Genomic DNA, 22,838 nt, shown 5'->3' on the forward strand with positions numbered 1-22,838 from the left:
AAGAAAGAAAGAAAGAAAGAAAGAAAGAAAGAAAAGGAAGAGAGAGAGAGAGTGAGAGAGATTAAAGAGATAAACTCAGAGAGACATAGAGAGAGAATGAAAGAGAGTAGGAAATATAGAGGAAAGAAAGAAAGAAAGAGAGAGAAAGAGAGAAAGAAAGAAAGAATGAATGAAAGAAAAATATTAAAGTGATATACTCCGATAGACATAGAGAATGAAAGAGAGGAGGAAATATAGAGACAATAATGAAAGAAAGACGAAAGGAAAGAGAGAGAAAGAAAGAAAGAAAGAAAGAAAGAAAGAAAGATGGCATAGGAGATTATGGTATCCATAGTTAAAAATTAAGGAAGAAATAAAAAAGAGAGCACGCCCTATGTATTTTGTAGTTTTACCAAGAACACACACAAGTCTGTGCAATAAGCATACATGCAATTTACAAAGATTGCTTTAAATGCATATTTCCAAATATTTAATCGAACATTGCAGGCAAATTGTTGCATTCACATACAGTAAACACACTTTGCTAGAGGTGCCTTAAATCCTCTAAAGCAATGACATTGGCATTGTGTGCCATAGAAGTGTGGATCTCTTCGCATCCACCTGTTCAGATGTCATTCTACATTCTTTCCTTGAAAAGTTTTACTGTGTTGAAGGCAGGATTTTCTAGTTTGCAGCACCACCGATTTAAATGTACACGAATGGGATTATAAAGGGAGGAGTTATCCAGCAAGAACAGTGAAGGTGGGCAGGGAGAGGTGCTGGGGGCAGATCTGCTCTAACACTATTGCCTTTGTCCAGATCACATAGCTCTACAGGCTGGGGACGCCATCCCGTACGGAGTGAGGACTGGCACCATGGACAGTTGTGCACCACCTGCCATGGCACTGAGCTCTGCGCTCCTCTCTGCATCCTCTGACACCACTTTCTGATCTATTGAGTGAAGCAGGTAAGCACTTTAATTCATTCAATGAGCCGCTTTTATAGAGGATGCTTTTAAAGTTTTAAAAGTCTAGGAGCCATCTCAACTTAACATTATTTTAAATGAAATGGTGAGGATATATACATACTTGGCACCAGTTTGCAAAGGAAGAGCAGTCTGTGTTACAATAGTGGCTGAGGATGGAATACCAATACATTTAGCTGTATCTTAAGGCTCTAGACAAATGATTATTTCGTTTTGCTGTACTTGAGTGCTCATCCCTGGGTCATTTTCGTTTAACTGGGTTATTAGACTGGGAAGAGGCTTCATGGGTGATGACAAATTAAACAAATATACAGAACGGAAAGAATTAAACTTCTTCACATTGATGCTTCTCAGGAGTAGCCTTCTGCTGTAACAGAGTTTTCTGTAAATTCAATTTGCTAAGATTTCTTGCTTTGAACAGTATACCAATCCGATTGATGTTTTCTGTGGTTTAGTTTAATTATTAATGAACCAGATCTCTCATCATCAGCAACCTTATCTGATAAGCATTGCTATTTAGTGCATTGCATTGCCTTTCAGGGTGTCTTAGTGGTAACAGTACAGCACAAATTTTAAATATTGATCGTTTATTTTTGAGGACATCAGTTATATATTTCCAAAGATAACACTGTAGCAAATAAGAATAAGACCTCAATTCCTAATTTTCTATTATTAATAATTATGAAGTCTCCTCTCTTCTAATAAGTCTCTAAAAGTCACAAACATAACCTGCGTACACCAGTTCTGTTGAACTGAATACAAGTATCAGGGAAATATATATATATATATATATATATATATATATATATATTATTTATTAGAGCAAAAATACTGTAAACATGCATCATACTTGTTTAAGAAAATTTACTAAAAGTAAATAATTTGTCATACATATAAAGGGAGCTATTAACACTACTGTTCAGTCTAAAATCATCATTTCAAAAATTGCCATGTTAAACTATAAAAAGAATTCTGTGGATTTAATTTATTTATTTTGAAACAATACAGATTTTATTGCAATATTAATATTTAATTAATGAATATATTTATTATTATTTTAATCCTTTCTCTTTTCAATTTGGATTGCTGGCCTTCGGTGGACAGTTATATCTAACACTTATACACAAATACATTACTTTCTAAATTTGCCCGTTAACACAAAAATGTGAAAAACAGAACAAACACAGAAATGTTGCATTGTCTAACATTATCTTTAGGGTATTGATCAGCTTATTAGGCCCATTGAAAGCCACAAAATGCATGACAGAGCAATCATAGAAGGCCAAATGGCATATTATTAAGTGGACTAAATATCCTAACCATATTGGATTATAACCCCATTTTACTTGGTTTCTAGACCTTGATTATTTATTATTTTGGAAATCTATTTTGCAGCACATTGGTATACAGGTGCTATAAAGCTGCTAAATGTCACATGTATCTTCCCGGCCATGGGGTGAGGTATATTTGAACAAGGACCACTGTTCTAGATAATGCCAGCTTAGGGACCATCATTTGCTTGTTCAAATGAATCCCAATATGGTACAATGTAACTCCTAGTGCAGAAAGTCAAGCCAGAGAATGGTTTAAAATAGTCAAATGTATAACCAAAAATATCCCTGCAAACAAGCTGAATGAATCCTGTCATGAAGCTACATATAACAATGCTTTTACTTTGCAAAACCTTCTCCGCCTCCTGTAATAAATATGAAAATATATTCTATTTTTCCCAAGGGTGGAATGAAAATATATTACACAGTTTCCTTTGTCTATTCATGGCTCTGTATGTTTATGGTTTGAGATGTTGACTGTGTCTAAAAATGGTTTATTCCCTCTGAAGCACTAGTTGCATCCTGACTCCACTTTACTGTCTTTATGATTAGAATTTCTAACATCTATTATAATCATAAAAAGTGATATCATATAAAACAGTCAACATCCTCCTTTATTGTGTTATTAGGATGATTCTGCATCTTTAGTTTTCTTTAAAAAAGTAAAACAAGGATAAAATGTATACGTACAGATACCAAGCAGACTCATGTCATATCAACTGATTTCTTTTTAACAAAACGTAAAACATGCATTTATATCGGTATGTGAGTGTACAGTTGTGACAACCCCAAGTAACAAATACATGAGAAGATATGCAATTCTTTTTAAAAAAATTAATTGAAAATGCAATGCTTTCTTCATACTTGTATTGTTTTTGTAACGCAATTAGGATTTCTAAAGGCCTTACATAATAATTATCTTTTCTTTTACCACTGAAGCTAAGTTCTAAATCTATTCTTTTTATGTTGTGTTAACATTTACCCATAGAATTTCAGAGAATCATTTATGTCCTTTAAAGTTACATATAGAAACATTTATAGGAAACCCGTGCAGAGAAAGTATGGAGACAACCATAGGTGACATCCCTATCGGCTAACACAAGTGGCCTGGCAGTTACATTATTCCAAAATTATCAATGCTTTGGAGCTAGGAAAATAATTTGCATTGTCTTTTATTAAAGTGTTTATTTTGGGTTTGTAAGATGGAATATAAAGTCACCTGATAAACATGATACCCAGGCACAATGGTTGCCTTCAAAGCAACCCAAAGCTCTGAGGGTTTTCTTCAGCCAGAATAATAAATATGATCAATATTGGTTGCAGTACATAACTTAATTTTGCCAAGTGCTTGTTGCCCTATTAAAAACTTTCAATAGTCAAGGTTGTTTTTGCAAATTAGTACTGATGAACCTGTGTGTAGGGTAGGTGGAAATGAAGATGTGCAAGCACCAAAAAGAAAAAAGTTTCTAATTATATTTCCATGTCTGGCCATTATAAGGTCCATCAACAAATATGAAAGAGGTTGTGAATGCAAATCAACTGAGATGAATTTCCATTTGCTTTATGTTCTCTTCATTAGTGGTGTGAGGACCAGCAGGACACTGTTGGTCAGTTGTAAAAAATAAACACTATTGTAACTAAAACCACTACTGAAGGTGAAATGCCAGAGGTAGTCAGACAGGTGGTGATCAGGTGGTATGAAAATCTGGGAGTGTATACAGTAACTGATACATGGAGAGGGGGCAGAGACTAAAGGTTGCGTCACCAGTGAGTAGTAATGGCGCACAATGAAGAGGTGAGAATTAAGAATGCCTATTTCTGACCCGAACTTAGCTAGAGGACCACTTTATTAGAGGCAGTATAAAATATACATCTAATTCATGTTTACAATATTCTACACATTTCTCACAGGTGAACCCAACAGTTAAATATTAGCTGTGGGTGCAGTGCTGGGTTGGTGCAGCTGAGACAGAAATTGCAGGATCAAAATGTTAAACTGACAGCTCAGTCCTGCAGAGCACACTGAGAGTAAGAACGTTCTCGGTTCTTTGTAGTCATAGGAACCCACCCTTTTCTCCAACAGTTACAGTGTATTTTTTGTAGGCTATTCACATTTTTCACTCTCATTCTTTTTGAATTCTCATGGAGTTAACAGAAATGCAACAGGAAAAGAGTGAACATATGGCACGTAACGCTAAGTGATACAACAATGGTTGCAGCTCATTTGGGTACAATTCCACTTTTACATTCAACCTAAACCTTAGCACAGGTGTAAAAATGGAATATATAGTATATATAGTATATGTCATATTTGGGGAATTTGGGCTACTGGTGTTTAGAGAGGAGTAGGTGAAAGACTTGGGTTCTGCCAAGTACACAAAGATTAACAAACAAACCTTTGCCGTACATGAGGATACTCTAAGTTATGTAGAAACTCCTTGGTTGAGGGTAATATTATTGTAAGATAAAAAAAAAAAAAAACAGCATAAGGATAAAAGCCTTAAAAGTGAGGTGCCTATTCAGGTGTCAGATTGTTGTTAAAAAACCCTATACCTTTGTACTTACAAGCAGACGTTGCTACTACTTTATAAAAATGGCAAGCATCCATGCAAAACTGAAAGTCTGCACTTGGAAAATATACAATAAAACTTTGCCTAATGCGGATACAATGTAAACCTATATATAGGAAATGATTTAACACCTTGTTATGTGACTGTTTTATTTTTGTTACTGTAATTTTTACGGCATTATACTGCAAATTTCCTATAGGCTGAACTAGAACAAGCAAAGCACTCCCGCTGCTGCACAATGCCTGTGTTAAAGAAACCTGCATTGGAAAAATCAGAAAGCAAAGGCTCACAAGATGCAGAGGTAAGATTAGATTTTTTTAATGTGTAAATAGTAAGTAAAGGGGACCAACAAATACATTTATGAACTGAAGCCTGGCCTGTTTTTACAATTGTAAATGACATTAGATTTGTCAAATAAGAAAGCTGAAAAATCATCCATCAAAAAAAGGGAACTTGATCAGAAACAAAGACATCTGAGCTGAGGAAGTATGATGCTCTATGCAAAAACACAGAACAGGTTACATAAGAAAGAAAAAAAAATGTCTGTGTATTTTACAATGATCACTCTAGGGCTATATGAAAAATAGACTGAACAGATGGTAAAATAGGTATTATGTTACCAGTTACTATGTTTCCAGAAATTATTCAAAAATGATAGCATATCTAATTGATTATTTTATGATTGTGAGTTTATGTAGCCAATTTACAACCAAGCATTGGAAATAGTTTTTTTCTGCTTTTAAAACAAATACCATGCTTGGTTGATTTACAAAGGAAAAAGCACTAACTCCCTTTGCATCCAATGGTCTATGTTTCATGATCCCATGATGATTTAAAAGTTAAAAGAAATAAATTGGGCCTTGAAGTATTTTTTAATTTCTAACTATTTTATAACTTTAATAAAGTATAACTATTCTAATTGGGTCTGTTGTTGGGACCCATAGAGTGATGCATCACCATCTAAACAATAGGAGTTGCTGGGTTTGCATATTCCCAATAATCATGATTGGTAATGTTTTAGGTAAATTTTTTGAGAGTTTAAGCCGTATCAAAGTAATTGGTGAAAGGCAGTGCCAGATATAGCCAACAATGGGCCCCTGTGCAGAACTGACTCAAAGCCTCTGTGATGAAAGCTATATCTGCCAGTAATTTTTTTGGGTGCACAAAGAAAGAATGTGCAAAAAAAGAAATATACACAAACACCTAACTTAAAAGCATAGCATTTCTTTTCATTTTAACATATAGTTCGCTATTCTACTTTACATTTCTGTTTTTAGTTTGGGTTCTTTACCCCCAGTAAGGAAATTTTACTTCTTTTCTGATCTTAGTAAATTTCATCGAGGAAATTGGGGACGCAGGTGTCACGAGAACAGAAACACAGAGATAACAGTAAAACATTGACAAAACCTCAAACCCTTCTATAATCCATTAAAATTGTGTTTATGATTTTGACAGTGTCCCTGTTGATGAGCTTTCTCATCACTTTGAATGCCGAGGGAAAATCACCTCAAAGTTAAAAGTGTAAGACGTTTTTAATATCATGCTTGTTCTAAAACAAAATAATAACCTTTGTCTGCAGATGAGATGTAAATCAACTGCTAAGTCCAAATAAAACCATGAACTATGAATATAACCCTGAATTTCATGTATATCTGGATCTTCTGCTCCAAAGATATGGGCCTTCTAAAGCTATTTTTTTTAAATATCTGTAGTTGTAGCCACTTGTGGTACAAACAATACACCAATATGTGCAGGACAGGCCTGTACCAGAATAGAAACAAAAGGAAAAGCCAAGCGTTTGAATCTACCCTATACAAACAAAATCACACTTGAGAATGTAATTCTCCAGTGAAGGTACTCCATTAAAAAGAGCAAATGCACTTTTGCAATGCATGAATGGTTCTAACAAAAACTAGTGCAGACCTCTGTAGCCTTTCTTGGGTAAATTGATGATGCTTTCAATAATCTTCAATGAAAAAGAAGCATAGACCATGAAACAGTGGCCGCCAATAAGAGACACACTACTAAGTATCAATGAGGGGCACAGACCATGGCACAGTGGCCACCAAAAGACCAAATAGACCACTGGCCAGCAATATTTAAGGAGGGACACACATCAGTAACTAACAACATTTATAGGGGCAAACATAAAACTGAGAACAAAACATTTACAGTTTAAGCCACACACATAAAAGACCACTTTCTCCTGACCACGCTGCAGGCTGTGCCTTACCTAATCCTAATCAATCAACTTTGACCATTTTCGAGGGAACAGAATTTCACCCTGACTGGTAGCAGTAACACTCTTTTAGAATCAGGGGGGGGGGGGCAGTAATACTATTCCAGTTTGCAATACAGCTAAGATATTTGTTTTAAAATAAATATTCTATGATCTACTGTATGTAAAAATCATCAATGCTCTCCAAGTTTCATTGGACTGTGTTTACTTTTTATAATCAATAAAGCAAAGTGTTTGTCAAATGAAACAATGATGCTGTGTCATTCACATGTCTGTTTCAAATGATAAAGAAAAAATTAACCAACTGCTACTGACCTTCTCAGATTCATAGATTGTTAATACTAAGGGATGAGATGTTCATTTTCAATAGACATGTAATTCCTGATTATTTGGTCTTGCTATATGGTAAAAGAAGCCAATTACTACATGGGGCCTAAAATGACTTCAAGCATCTATTTGTCATTGTATGCTTGGAAAAAGACCAAGTCTGTATTTATACCAATCAAAAGATCATTCACATATCTATGTTGTGCTTTGATGCTTGTTCACCCTAACAGAAGGCCAGAAGCAATAATCAACAGTAGTACATGGGCTCTCTCCCACTATAGATCTATTGATTTTATTTCTAACTATTTATGTCAAAAAGCATCACTCAATCATTTAACAGACTATCTTAAGGCGGTCATCAAAAAAAGTAACATTACCAGATGAACAACTAATAAAGATCCCAGATCAAACCATCAACATAAATTAATAGGATTGGCAGAATTGTGAAACAAAGTGGTCTGTTTTAAAAACATACACCGGCCGTGTGGCTCCCCACAACAAGAACAAAGATTGTCTATAATGTATGGAAAAACTAATAGAAATAAACCAGACAACAACCTCCTGCATTAAAAAATATTGACTAAATCAGAAGGATTGAACCCCAATGGTTGTCAGGTGCATGACCCTGCTACTGAATCTACATTATTAAAAAAAAAATACATTTTTATAGATGTAGTCATACAGTTCCTTATAACAGTTGCTTTTAACATAATTCAAATTCCAGCTCTAAGCAGAAGTCAGTTGGGTATGGTGAAAAGTCAGTAAAACTCCTTGGTGCTAGAGATACTGGCAACAGTATACAATTTATTAAAAGAACACTAAATATTTATGATGGAAATCAAGCACACGCTTCCTGGGAACACAGCTTTAAAGTGCAGATTACCAAAGTGTTGCCACAAATCATGTCTTTAGAATTTAAAGCAGTCCTCCTCAGTAAAGAAACTAATTTTTAGAAAAGCAAGTTCAAATTATGCCTCTCACATCACCCCCAAAACACAAAATTCATTACTATCACAATGCTTCAACATTTTCTTCTTTCCTTAAAATGATGTGCATAGAACAATGTTATAAACTATGACAACCAATTAAATTAATTGTGGGTTTTTTATGAGGGTCCAGAAGCCTACCACTGAAATAAAGAGGAATTATATTATTTATATATTATATATACTCTAATCAATGCTGTTGATATGGCCATTTTTCTTAGTCTTATCCCTTTGCAATCAACTTCTGATCCTGCCAGTTTCTACCTGTAAATAATATTTCCTTTGAAGGGCCTGAAAAGCTGTTTCACCCTGTTCCTGTCTGCCTCAACCCATTTTGCCTCAGCATTGTCAACCCTGCACTGTGGTCAGCCCCTACAACCCCTTCCTTCCTGCTATTAGGAGCTTTCATTTTTCATTTTATTGCACTACTTCTCAACAAAACAATACACATTTTCTATGCAAAAAAATATACATATAAGTGTACTGTTATCTAGATTGAAAAAATAAAATCTAAGCTAATATATATGAATATATATATATATATATATATATATATATACCACCTAGGGTCGTAGATTTAGCTTTTAGGTCTCCCTTCTCTACCAAAGAAATGTATATTTTCTGTCTGTGTTGCTGTCAAAGACAGAAAATGATAAAGCGGTGTTCCCTTACTCCATATTTTAAAGTTACAGTTAGCCACCTTCTACAAATACCAGTACAGCAAACACATATACATACATATATACACACAAAAACATATGGTTAAGATACCAATTACTACATCCAAAGGAATCCAACAAAAAGTAAGGAGTTGTGTGGCATAGAAAAATGTAGCAATAAAACATCAAATAGGTGTATTCAAATTTTAATATTAACATTAAACATTTCAATATTGTTTGTGTATAACATTAGTCACAACAAAGGGTTTGAAGGTTTTAACAATTATTAATGATGTTCATATATATCCCAACACATTTCGCAGGAACAGCTTGCTTCTTCAGGGGAAATATCGCCTTCAAAAAATAGCCTTCAACCATATAAATTGGGTCCAAAACATTAGTCTCAAAAATAGGCGTTAAACAGCCAAAAATATCTGTGCTTCAGAAATAAGCAGATGTATAGAGCATCAGAGGCAACCAGTGTGAGTACATCCACAGCACAGGGTCAGTGATCCATAATGAAGTTTCTATCATGCCAATTCTGCCAATGCGTGATTGATCAACAAGTTTGGCCGGTAGGATATTGTAGGTGATGTAGGCTGCCAGAAGACTGCCACTGCTGGGGTGCCTACAATATTACCACAGTAGTGGTATTGATGTCTTCTGTTGTGACATTACTCCATTGGGGGAGCTACGTTTGATATATATGTTATCAATATAGGCAGTGTGGTGGGATAGCCATGGTGCCTTTATTTAAACAGAAACAGGGAGGGCAGAGGTTTAACAACAGCATCTTTGTCAAGCACAAGAGCATCGTCATCAGTGTGGAGGCCACTGTGAAGACCCAGGAGGTCTGTGGGAAGGAAGGTCAGTGTAGGAGACCAAAGCTCTGGCTGGCTGTAGGTACTGCAATATGTCAGAGTGATTGGGGGCTCAGGTGCACAGGTGTATTTTTTTTTCATACATGTTTTGCATGTTTGTATGTTCTACACCTGTCAGCAAGCTATATGACAGATGCCCAAGACTAACACTTTACATTACTATGTGTTTTAATTTTGTACATTTTGATTACAGGTGAAGGGTAATGTCTCTGTTGTAACATATTGCTGTTTTCTCTGAAGGGGCCTCCAATTGTCTAAGTATATTTTCACCTGTGCCATGTCTGTGACATGACAAGGGCTGCATATATGTTAAATATTACACTAGAAGAAATAGTTATCAGTTATCTTTTTACCTGCTCCTCATTCTATGGGCAGCTGCAACATTTCCATTTTTTCCACACTCTTCCATGCCCTTATTCCATAACCTATTGCTATTCTGCAGCAACTATGTTCCAATTCATGATCGACTGCCATTATCTAATGGCACTGTCCCTGGTAACTGTCACTGAGTACCAGTCTAACTTTGAGTAATGTAAAACAGTGTCATGAAAACCTTAGTGACCATAAACTGTTCACCCAAAATAAATTGTTCATTAATGAGCATTTGCTAATATAGATAAAATATTAGCAATCGAATTTGGTTAGGGCTCATTCATCAGTCATCTTGTGTGGTTTCTGTTTATCAGGCCCTATTTTACCTTCTTAGCACCCAATGGTGTTTTGCAGGCAGTTTTCTAGTGTTGCTGTTTACTTTCTCCTCACAATGCTTTCAAAACGCCTTTCAAATTATTACAAACTGATTATATAATGCTCAGGGGCCATTAAAAAAAGCTCATTTAAGTTTTTAGTAAAACTGACCATGAGAAGCTACACTTAGCATTTTAGGACAGATACAAAACCCCTCTGCTAATGCCTGCCAAAAGGTTTCTTCAATTTCTCTCATTCTTTTCAATTTTAAGGAGAAGGCCTTGTGGTTATTGATTGTTTTTGAGCAGTAAACTGCAAAGAAATCATACTCTCAAATACTGCAAAGCCTTATGTGTAAACAAACTCTTAATCTATTACTAAATGGAGTACAGGAGATGACATATTATAGATCTAGGTCTTGTCTTAAAAAATCAGCATCCAGATTAAAACTAATTGTTTTATTACCATTATGTCAATATAGTGTTATTTAATGAACTGTATCGACCATGAAATGATTATAAAACATTTCCTTAGGATACAGTAAACAGAAAATTTGCTCATGGGCATGCAAGAAAGTTATCATGGTCGTTACTGGTGTTGATACTTGGACTTCTAGGTTCAAACATGTACCTTTGCTGGCCTCATTATTATATTATTATTAAGATTATTAATAATATTATTATAAATATAGTGCCAAAATATTACACAGCATTGTACAATAAATAGGGGTTGCAAATGACAAACAAATACAGACAGTGACACAGTAGAAGGAGAGGAACTTGCCTAAAAGAGCTTTTAATCTAAGAATTGGGGGAAGTAGCACACAATCGGGTATATGAAATGGTGGTAGTGAGGGTTTTCAGAGACAGAAGAAGACAGGTAGGTATGTTTGAAAAGATGGGTTTTGAGTGCTCTTTTAAATGAGCAGAGAGTAGGAGCAAGCTGAATAGGACCTGGAAGACCATTCTAGAGAGTCAGCGCAGCTCGAAAAAAGTATAGGAGCCATGCCTGTGATGAGGTTATGAGAGAGGAGGTCATTGGAGGAGCGAAGATAGTGGCTAGGAATTTATTTTTCCTATCAGGTAAAAAAAAAGTAATGCTATTCTAAATAAACATTCTCAGGCTGCAACGAGTTACCAGATTATGTTTGTGACTTGTGTCTGGGCATTTGCAAGATTTCCTTTTTAATTTTTATTTCCTTTTTTTTTAATTTTAGACTGGACTGCTACTTGCATTTCAATTTGGCACTAAACATAGTAAAATGTCTGTAGTTATGCAGTATTTTACCGCTTTTTTATCTGTTTGTCCTCTGCCCTGACTTTCCTACATAGTTTTTGCCTTACTGTTAGTGAGTGCCTTAATGTTGCTGTTCTTGGCCTTTCTACATTTCTGTTTATTGAACGTACAAGTTCTCACCAATAGGGCTACATTGGTGGCTGCAATCTATAAGCATCCATACTTCAAAGCTCAATTCCTGTATATGGATTAGACTCATGTTTTATTTATCCGTACCCTTTAAAGTCTATGAGGAATTTTGCCACATTTTATATGGCATGTGCACATTCCTCTCCTCTGAATGACCAAGGTCTTTCACAATCCTTATCTTATGTGAGGTGCCAATTGGTGGAATTTTAAGGCCATTTTAGCAAATCCGAATTATTTACAAATCTGATTGTTTTTTTTTTTCACCCTTTACTCTAAATATTCTGTCCAGATCCCTTATAGGAGCCATTTTCGCTGGGGGGAAATAGGGGGTTGATAATCTAGTTCTGCAGATAAGACAAGCTCTTATCTTATAAGCAATATATGACTCAGGACTGGAGAGTCATATGACTGTGACTTTAGGCAAGTTAAAATGGCATTCATGCCAGTGATCAGTTCTTTCGTTTTCACACAAAAAAAACTGTCAAATAATTGGCAATACTTATGAAACATTACAAGGACACACCTTCAGTGATGAGAAGTTATATGGAACAAGAAAAAGAGAAGGAACAGTGTACCTACTAGTGAGATCCATATTTTATGAAATAAAATAAATTATCTTTTAAAGGACACTGATGATAAAAAAAGAAAGAATTATGAACTATGAAATGTTGCTGTATCTGCAGGAGTTACCAAAGCTGCCAGTGCCTCCCTTACATCAAACTATGGACATGTATTTGAAATGTATGAAACATCTTGTGTCAGAAGAGCAATATAAAAAAAGCAAAGATGTTGTGGAAAAGTTTGTCATGCCTGGAGGCCTGGGGGAAACACTGCAACAAAAACTGCATGAACGGAGAGAGAAAACAGAAAACTGGGTAAGATGTTTGATGTGATATTGCAGTTGACATTATCCCTTTAAGTATAAGCAGTATTAGCATTATGTATTTCAACACATACTGTTCTGAAAAGTGAATATATAAATACATAAACAATTATAAACCGCATCCAAACTTTTTTGAATACAATTATAGTGGTGGGTAGTTTTGGCCCTTTATGTTTTTCTCCCCTATCATTATTAGAAACATGAAATATTAGCTAACTCAAATGTGGTTTGGCATCACTGTGCATGACACAAAATTCAGAAGGAATAACATGCCATGGATGGTAGGGTACAATTCCAGTTTCAGCAAACACTTCTTCTTGCTATAGGGATAGCCCTGCACTGCAAGTGTTAAATGCTCATCTTGGGGCTGAATAACTAGTACTTTTACTTACCTAATCCTTTATGCCACAGTAGACTCCCCCTTTTTGTGAATGGTCCCCATAGCCTCTTTCATAAGCCAATACAGTCCCATTGTGCAGGGCCAGTAGCTTTAGATTGCAAGGGCAGGAACCTAAGAGCCTGCCCGCAGTCAAAGTGGTTTAATGGAAGAGGAGTGTGCTGTCTGCCAAAGAATTAGGAATAAGGTAAGTAAAGACCCTGGACTTTGATTTTTTATTTTGCTTAACTAGTGTTTAGCTTTAACACCAGGCTTCCAAAATACAAAACCCCATGTATTCAATTGCACAATAAAATCTAAAAGACAAACTATATATAGAATTAAAAGTGTTAAAGTATTAAAGTTATTAACAAATCAAAAAACGATAAACATTCACTTTGCAAAGAATATTTAAATCAGCAAGGCTTCACCTCATTCATTAAACTAAGTGTAAATTCCTTTTCAGAGTAATAATTCACTTTCAATAGTGAACAGCCCAAACTTCTTTAGTAAATCAACTTCAGTATATTTAAATCAAAACATTTAAAAAATATCAAATACCTGTAGTAAACATACCAAATATTAAAAACATCTTGCATGGCACATACATGTCTACAAACCTGAGAATACCCATGTTATTGCACTATAAAGCACTATAAAATACACCATGTATAAAATACAATATTTATTTAGCACCAACATATTACACACTGCTGTACAAGGGCTGTTTATTTATCATTAAGGGTCAGGTGCATTTAATACATATATTGTTTTGCTCGAATGTTGTTTTTATTCTATAGGTACATGAATACTGGCTTGATGACATGTATCTGAATAACCGCGTACCCCTGCCGGTTAATTCTAGCCCAGCTGTAATATTTGCACGTCACAATTTTCAGGATGCCAATGATCAACTAAGGTAAAAACAGAATAGACATAGAGCTCTTTCCCTATGCTGTATTATATTACCTCTATCTTGTAATTTTAGCTGTTATGTGGTAACACCATTCAATGCATATTTCCATATACAAAGAAGCTGAAACAGTCCTCTGTAGCTGAATATTTTGCATAGAAGGAAACAATAGCTGACTGTTTAAACTACATCTGCAAAGCACACAAACAAAAACAAGAATTTGATTTTTAATTTTATTTTTATTTTTTGAATGCATTTTTGTGTACAGAAACATGCTTTTTCCACAAAGTGGACCTCCCAGTTATCTTACAATTTTGCATGACCAAAATCTTGACCTGTCACTGGATATGTTTCATATAAGTTTATATGATGTGACCACATGTGAAGTGAGGGTAATCTTCTGAACAAGGATACAGATAGCAATAACCAACGAGAGGTTCTAAATCATCCCCATAACACTTTAAAAAAAGTGTTCTTATTGCTGTCAGCGGCCCCATTGGAGAGATTCTGCTAATTCCCAGTGACCAAATAAAACTATACTTAGGCTAGGTCCAGACCCAAAGCAAGTCAAGTCAAACAAGTCACTCCAGTAGCAGGACCATCACCAGATAATTGAAGTGGTGCACAAAGGGTCCATCACCTTCATAGACAAGTGTAGGAAAGATTTATAAATAGGATTTTAACTTTCCTGGAGCCTTCTAGATTGTCAGACAATTTGGAAAGTATTTCTCAAAATAATAGAATAACTTTCTTTAACTGTGCCATTTATGCTCCTGTATGCAGGTTAGGATATCATGACATAGGGCTGGGGTTATGACTACAAGCATCTAATGAGTATGGTTACGTTTAGTGACAAATATTAATAAGCAGATTTAAAAGATCATAAAGTAAATGGAATTTATATATGCTTTAAAACCAGCAAATTAACTTTTTACACCAAACAAGAACTGATCTATTGTAAAGAATAATATAGTTTAGACTTTCCCAGCCTTTAACCAGGTTCCTATACAGTGGCAGCCAGTGGAAAAAGCTGCCACCCATGCAAAGGAGGTCAGAATGCCATGCTTACGAAAAGCATAAAAGATCATTGGTGTCATGCTGCTTACTCTTGCAAGGGTCTGGACCCTAGATCTATGGAGATACCATCAAATGTAAAGTTAATCAGCTACAGTTTAAGGAACCCCTATCAACCTGTGGAGGAACCCTGGTTGGGAATGGCTGATATAGTTTCCCCACACAAATACAAACACACAAACATATACAGTAAAATGCATGACAATAAATAGTATACTGTATACATTAATTATTTTAAACACCAACAACATACATCCCTTCAGTTCAGGAGAGTAATTAGTTATGAATAAATACAAGCTTAGATAGCTACAGAGTCACAGTCATCAGAGGACTACAATTACAAATATAATTTTTTAGACTACAATCATTCAGCCAGGGATACATAGGAAATGCAGACACAATTGCAATAAACATCCAGCTGCCTGGCGCTACTGACAGATATAATATACTTTTTCTAGTTGTTCATTGGAAACAATTACTAACAAACTATCATTATAGAGTGAAAAGCAGACCCAGCTATGTTTTTGTATCTGCCTGCCTGTTACTTATGAAGTTAGTTTGGATGAAAATATAATTTTGCCAAGATACACATGTTAATAATCCTAAATTTTAAACCCTAAACCTACATTTTGCAACCACAGATAATATTTACCTCTGTGTGCACCCTTAGTGTTCACAGTTTTTTCTTGACCCAAAAGTTCACTATCTGTGTCAGAAATCGTTCTGTTTGCTACCTATTGAGTAATCAGCCCCTTTACTTTCTTCTCTTTCTTTTAATTTTCGGGGCCATATTTACATTCTGCTCCAGGAATACTACTTTTGCATTTTTAATTCAGAAAAACAATATATATTCTTACATACACATTCCCTTTCTTGTTTTTTTTTTATGAACGGGGGGTTGTCAAATGTTTAATGTACTATTAGTCTACTATTCTGCATTTCAGCCTCTTGATGGCTACAGTTTCTGGTAAATCAACCAGGAGAGAGGCTTTTTGTAACTCAGTGAATCAGATAATTGTAGATTACTGCCAATATCTTGAAGCTGAGACAATTGTAATATATATATATTTATATAATAATATTATATATAAGATTAGTTTAGCTAAAGAAGTTAAATGTTAATCAATTTGCTTAACACAATATAGAAGCAGATAACCAGAGCTTTCCTATTCTATGGATAAAATAATAGTACTAAGCAATGCTAAGCAAATTTTCTGAGTTTTTACAGCATGCTGGATATCCTCTTCTACCAGACAACTATTTAGTAGCATGGATATGACACCATTTAGTGTAATGTAATTCTAAGAGATGCATTGCAGCTTGTAATAGAAAGCTCTTGTGTAGCTCAGATGGCTAATGAGAACTAGCCTATGTAACCTAGTTGTGAATCTGGCTCCGATTATCTGTTTTCCCCTTTTTTCCAGAAGTGTAACATAGAATTTAGAAAATATAGGAACCTCACTTAATGTGGAAGTCATCTTTTTGCATTCTTGAAAAAACTTTTTTTTCATTGCAGGTTTACAGCCAATCTTATCTCTGGAGTACTTGATTACAAAACATTATTGGATTTGTAAGTTGTTCCTCATATAATTTAAACTTTGTTTCTTAAATATATTTTTAAAAATATTAGCATTATTGATGGGGAGTAATTCTCAGCTTGTTTTATTTTAAATATGTATATTTGTCTGAAGGCTTACATGTATTACTTGTAACAACAAATAAAATTGCAATCAATATAAACATTGACTGTGTAGGTGATTATACAGGTCAGCAATTCGTAAATAAAATACATAGACATATCAATAAATACATTTTAACTAGGATTTAAAAAGGATTATTTAATAAGCAGAAGATTAATTTTCCTAACATAGTATGGAATATCAAATTTTACATGTAACAGGCATTGTCTGTCATCCAATATGTCCTGTCTTACTTCTCTGCGGACAGAGAAAAAAACAGCCATCAGTAGTAAAGAGAAAGTCTAAAGATTAGTAGATATAATATACCTAAACAAATGTCAGATGCAAAGATTGACCTAGGTATGAAGGATACAGAACAACCCCCAGCTAAGGTTACAGGTACTTTACATTCTTTCTGTACTTGTACATTCTGTGCTTTACAACCTTGGACTAGGGATGAGCGAGCAAGATTTGTAATTTCCAACTCGCGGCGAATTGGGTCTTTCTTACTGAACATGTAAGCGACAACGGACTTGTGATTCGCCATGAGGTCGCGTTCTCGTCGAACGAGTGAGGGAAAAAGCAGGGGGTGGTAACAGCGTCTATTTCCAGCGGGAATCGTGGCTGGGAGCGAATCATTTACTCCCAGGATGCACAGCAAGGCCCAGCAGCCAATCAGGAGAGATCTGAGCACAGGCATATATACAGGAAAGGAGGGAGGGGTTCGTCAATCCATCTTGTGTTCTGTGTGGATAGAAGCAGGGAGAGACGTGGATTGTAACAGGGACAGTTTAAGAGCCTTCTGTATATCTGGATATATACAGATATTTCAGTTTTTGATGCTACCTGTTCCTATTTACCAAAGAAGCCCATTTGGTATACAAAAATTTCTGCCCTACTATAAAAAAATAAAGATATTTAAGTGTTTATTACCTCTTGCCGTTTACCAAAGAAGCCCAATTGGTACAGAAAAATGTCTGTCCTTCTCAAAAAAAAAATACAGATATTTCAGTGTTTGATACCTCTTGCTAATTACCAAAGAAGACCGTTTGGTACAAAAAAATGTCTGTCCACAAGCAGGGAAACAGTCAGAGACAATGTGACCGTGGGGGAGGTGGAGCAGACGCAGGGCACCCAGCAGACGCAGAGGCGAGAAAAGAAAAAGAGCAGCAGAGTGGTTGCACGCACCTCCCCAGTGTGGTCCTTTTTCACGCTGAAAGACAATGACGGGTGCGTAGCAATCTGCATCCTGTGCCACAGGCACATCAGCAAAGGACAGGCAGGATCACATTTAGGTACAACATCACTGCTTTCCCACATGCGCAACCACAAACCAAAGTGGGAACAGTACTTGCGTTCTCTTGATGGAGGTGCAACCAAGTCATTGTCTCTTCTTCCACCTCCATTGACTCCTTCTCCACCTCCAACTGTCATTGCTACTACGTCTAAGGGGGTTGGTGCCAGCCAGACTTCTAGCAGCGATAAAGTATCAGCTTCTGCCCGCGGGTTTCGTGGCGTCAGACGACATTTGTCGCCGCAAGATGGATACTCCAGTGACCCCTTCAGGGCCCCTAGTCCCTTCAGCCCACTCTCCTGGAGTTGTGCACAAAGCATCAGGCTATGGGCCCAACCAACAAAAGAGTCATTGAACTCAATTTACGTCTAGCCAAACTATTGGCCTTGCAGGTACTACCTTTGTGTACTTTTTTTTTTGTTTGTTTTTTTTGTGTACTACTTTGTGTACTTGGCTCCCTTGCATGACCTGATGGCCTGTGCCGAGCTGCGGTGGAATATACCAAGCAGGCATCACTTCTCCTGCAGAGTTGTACCCAGTTTACATAGACATGTAATGGGAAATCTCCCCCAGGCACTGGCATTCTCAGTGTATAGCCAAATCCACGACACATGGACAGCTGGACAACCAGGCACGGAGTGGGACGATACCTGTCCTTCACCGTTCACTGGGTGGCCTTGCATAGCTCAGTGGGCGGTAGTCTGCAGGATGCATTACAGCACCTGGTACCCCCGCCGAGGGGTGTGGTGGGAAATCATGGGCCACCCGAGTCCCCTCCCTCCTCCTTCTCCTCCTCCTCTTGCATTCCTTCTATTGTGAACCCCTCCTATTTTGACACTCCTCCTGAAAGGCCAGCAGCGACACTGTGGTTAAGCGGGCACGTCACTACGGCCCCCTCAAGCACACGCGTTGCCTAGCAGTGCTTAAACTTGGGGGGGGGGTGGAAATTAGCCCAGGGAACCCCTTTGCTTGAGATCACCAATGTCATGCTTGCCATTGTGCTTATACTTATATATTTGGGTTGGCATTCATATCATCCACTTCATGATGCAAACTAGCAATATCGTCTACCTTCATTCCGGCACTACAGACCACAGCAACAGTGCTGGCGCACAAAACATCTTGGTCTGGCCCTTCTATGTTTAATTACAAATTTTAGAATTTTGTATTACACACTTCTGGGTGGCATTGACGATGGACTACACCCAGCTCTAGATGCCAGTTACCAATGCAGTCTCAGCTCTGTCTCAGGGCCCACTGTCTCCTCCTGCTGCTGCTGCCGCCTGTCAGTACGTCATTCACTAAAATTGTACACTTCTCGGTGGCATTGATGATGCACTACACCCAGCTCTAGATGCCAGTTACAAATGCGGTCCCCACTCTGTCTCAGGGCCCACCGTCTCCTCCTGCTGCTGCCGCCTGTCAGTTCTCCATTCAGTAAAATTGTACACTTCTGGGTTACATTGATGATGCACTACACCCAGCTCTAGATGCCAGTTACCAATGCGGCCCCTGCTCCATCTCAGGGCCCACCGCCACCTCCTGCTGCTGCTGCTACCGCTTGTCAGTACTCAATTCAGTAAAATTGTACACTTCTGAGTGGTATTGACGATGCACTACACCCAGCTCCAGATGCCAGTTTCCAATGCAGTCCCTGCTCCATCTCAGGGCCCACCGCCTCCTCCTGCTGCAGCATGTCAGTACTCCATTTAGTAAAGTTGTTCTGGGTGGCATTGACGATGCACTACTGCCAGCTCTAGATGCCAGTTACCAATGTTCTCCCCACTCCGTCTCAGGGCCCACCGTCTCCTCCTGCTGCTGCCACCTGTCAGTACTTTATTCACTAAAATTGTACACTTCTGGGTGGCAATGATGATGCACTCCACCCAGCTCTAGATGCCAGTTTCCAATTCGGTCCCTGCTCCGTCTCAGGGCCCACCGCCTCCTCCTGCTGCCGCATGTCAGTACTCTATTTAGTAAAGTTGTACACTTCTGGGTGGCATTGACGATGCACTACTCCCAGCTCTAGATGCCAGTTACCAATGTGGTCCTCGCTCCGTCTACGGGCCCAATGCCTCCTCCTGCTGCTGCCACCTGTCAGTACTCCATTCACAAAAATTTTACACTTCTGGGTGGCATTGATGATGCACTACACCCAGCTCTAAATGCCAAGTACCAATGCCGTCCCTGCTCTTTCTAAGGACCCACTGTCTCCTCCTGATGCTGCAGCCTGTCAGTATTCCATTCACAAAAATTGTATTACACACTTCTGGGAGGCATTGACGATGCACTACACCCAGCTCTCCATGACACTTACCAATGCCATCTCCCTGGCTATAGCTGACCAGAGGCCACACACTGCTACTGCTCTCGCTGACCCACGCTCTGTCTCTGGTCCTCCATTCTTTTGCCTAATGTCACCACACTACTTGTCCACAACCTTATGAGTGGCATTCCTAACACATGTCATCCAGGTCATGATGACAGCTAGCAATGTGGTCTCCTGCTGTTTGACGGCAGAGACTGCTGCTAGTGGGTTGAGTTCACACGTAGCGCCACCCTTTCTCAATGTTCTAATGTTTTTGCTGCCTTCTGTACGCTGTCCATCACGCAAAAATCCTATTTACCTGCTGTCACTTTGCCTGCCATTTTCTGGAAAACCACAAGATCTTTTGTAACTTTTGTATTTTTCCCTTTGCCACTGTTCCCCTACACATATCTAGCAAATTTGGTGGTTCTAACATGTATAGGGGCTTTGCTAATATTGTTTAAAGTCAGCTCACTGACTTTATTAGAATTCGCAAAATCGGTTTGCTGAAATTTCGCGGACCCTTTGAAAGTTCAAGGAAATTTTTGCGAGACTGTCAGAGGTCTTCTCGCTAATCCCTACCTTGGACTAATATATAGGGTTATGGATTCCATCAGGTGTTTTACCAAAAGATGTCTAGCCATCAAATAGTGTTCAGACTGAGAGGATGTCATGTATACCAGCAACTAAAATGCTGTGTAAAGTTCTATGTCCCACTAATACATATTTTCATATACTTTACCAAGGCTGCAAACATGTAGAAAAACATTACTAAAAACAGAATATTTGTACTTTACACAATAACCCTAATTTTACAGTGGAGTGACTGAATAAGTTGTCCTTGGATGCAGTGGCACCCTGATGTGCCCATGTAACAGATGGCCAGTTTCTCAGGGGGGAGACAAACGTGATGGATGAAGGACCAGTATAATTTATGTAAAAACAGCATGGGAAACTATGCATCTCTAAAATATAAAATACAAATATCATGGATGTGAGCAGAGATATCTAGGCTTACAACTTGTAACTGACTTATGGCAATGGCCCCCATGTGAACAGAAATTTTATAGAAAACTATTTTTTCTACATACAGCTTAATAATCATATTATTTCCAAAAAGAAAAGCTAATTTAATATATTTGTTTTAATATGTAAATATGAGCTGTTTATTGAAAACAACTTTGAAGCATTCCCTGCAATGGAGAATCAGCCAATAGGAAGCCTTTTCTACACAATTCTGCCACTCAGAGGCACAGGGACACCATAAGAAGTAGGTATACTTTGTAAAATCAACAATACCGTGTTACAAAAATTAGATATCCTTCTAGAAGAAATGTGAAAACAAAAGAATAGAAGACAGAAAGCACAATATATATAATGGCACATGAAAGTGTATGCACTAATTTGTGCATGACAAACCCATTAACCAAGGCTGATCCCCAGGATAGCCCAATAACAACTGCTGAGAGACAAGCCACAGAATAACAGACAAGAACAAATGTGAATCCACTGGCAGAACCTAAAAGCAGGTCACTTTAGTATACATAGGCGGTAGTAATTGAAACAGTGAGCCTAGATAGAGAATCTAAACTACTAGGCAGCAAGGCTGTATGTAGGAGGATTACTGGTATAGCAGTAATGTACTCGGATAGTACTAGAGAAGTTTGTATTACACTTATGTTTTAATTATTGATTTTTTTTATATTTCTTGTTGTAGACGAGCTTTGCCAATTGACTATGCTCGTGGTCAGCTTTCCGGGCAGCCTATGTGTATGAAGCAGTACTATGGCCTCTTCTCATCTTACCGTCTTCCAGGTGGAACTAAAGATACATTAGTAGCACAAGAAAGCAGTGTTATGCCAGAACCAGAGCATATAATTGTTGCATGTAACAACCAGGTACGTTTGTTATACATTACATTACAACTATACTGAAAGACTATGTTGTTAACTGGTTTTAAAATAGTCGAGTACAAAGTTCCATCAAACCTACTCAAGAAACTACTTCTGTGTTGTTGTGTAAGGATTTTGCATAATCAACCTGAGCAATATTCTAGGTTAGTTTTCAAGGTTTTCAACTATAGAATAGCCAATGTAAAATAACCATGGCTTTTAAATGCTTGCACCATCAAGTGTCTTAAAGTGCCTGCCCTTTATGAAGTTGATCATTTAAACTATATTATATGCATCTCTACACTTACAATGCAATGTCCACTTGTTCCACTGACAGGACAACTTCTTCT

The 22,838-nt window shown here is 37.3% G+C and overlaps 1 protein-coding gene across 1 annotated transcript in view; it reads left to right on the top strand.

Moving 5' to 3' along the window:
* The first annotated feature begins 817 nt into the window (after nucleotides 1–817).
* Nucleotides 818–22,838, top strand: part of CHAT (choline O-acetyltransferase) — a 43,159-nt gene continuing 21,138 nt past the window's right edge. The window contains exons 1-6 of the mRNA XM_072423861.1: nucleotides 818–946; nucleotides 5,065–5,166; nucleotides 12,753–12,944; nucleotides 14,129–14,247; nucleotides 16,832–16,885; nucleotides 22,314–22,494. Coding sequence (XP_072279962.1) covers nucleotides 5,104–5,166; nucleotides 12,753–12,944; nucleotides 14,129–14,247; nucleotides 16,832–16,885; nucleotides 22,314–22,494 — 609 coding nt within the window. The 5' untranslated portion in view covers nucleotides 818–946; nucleotides 5,065–5,103. The remainder of the gene's footprint in view (nucleotides 947–5,064; nucleotides 5,167–12,752; nucleotides 12,945–14,128; nucleotides 14,248–16,831; nucleotides 16,886–22,313; nucleotides 22,495–22,838) is intronic.

Source organism: Pyxicephalus adspersus, chromosome 10 (genome assembly GCF_032062135.1).
Source record: "Pyxicephalus adspersus chromosome 10, UCB_Pads_2.0, whole genome shotgun sequence".
In the NCBI taxonomy this organism is placed as follows: domain Eukaryota; kingdom Metazoa; phylum Chordata; class Amphibia; order Anura; family Pyxicephalidae; genus Pyxicephalus; species Pyxicephalus adspersus.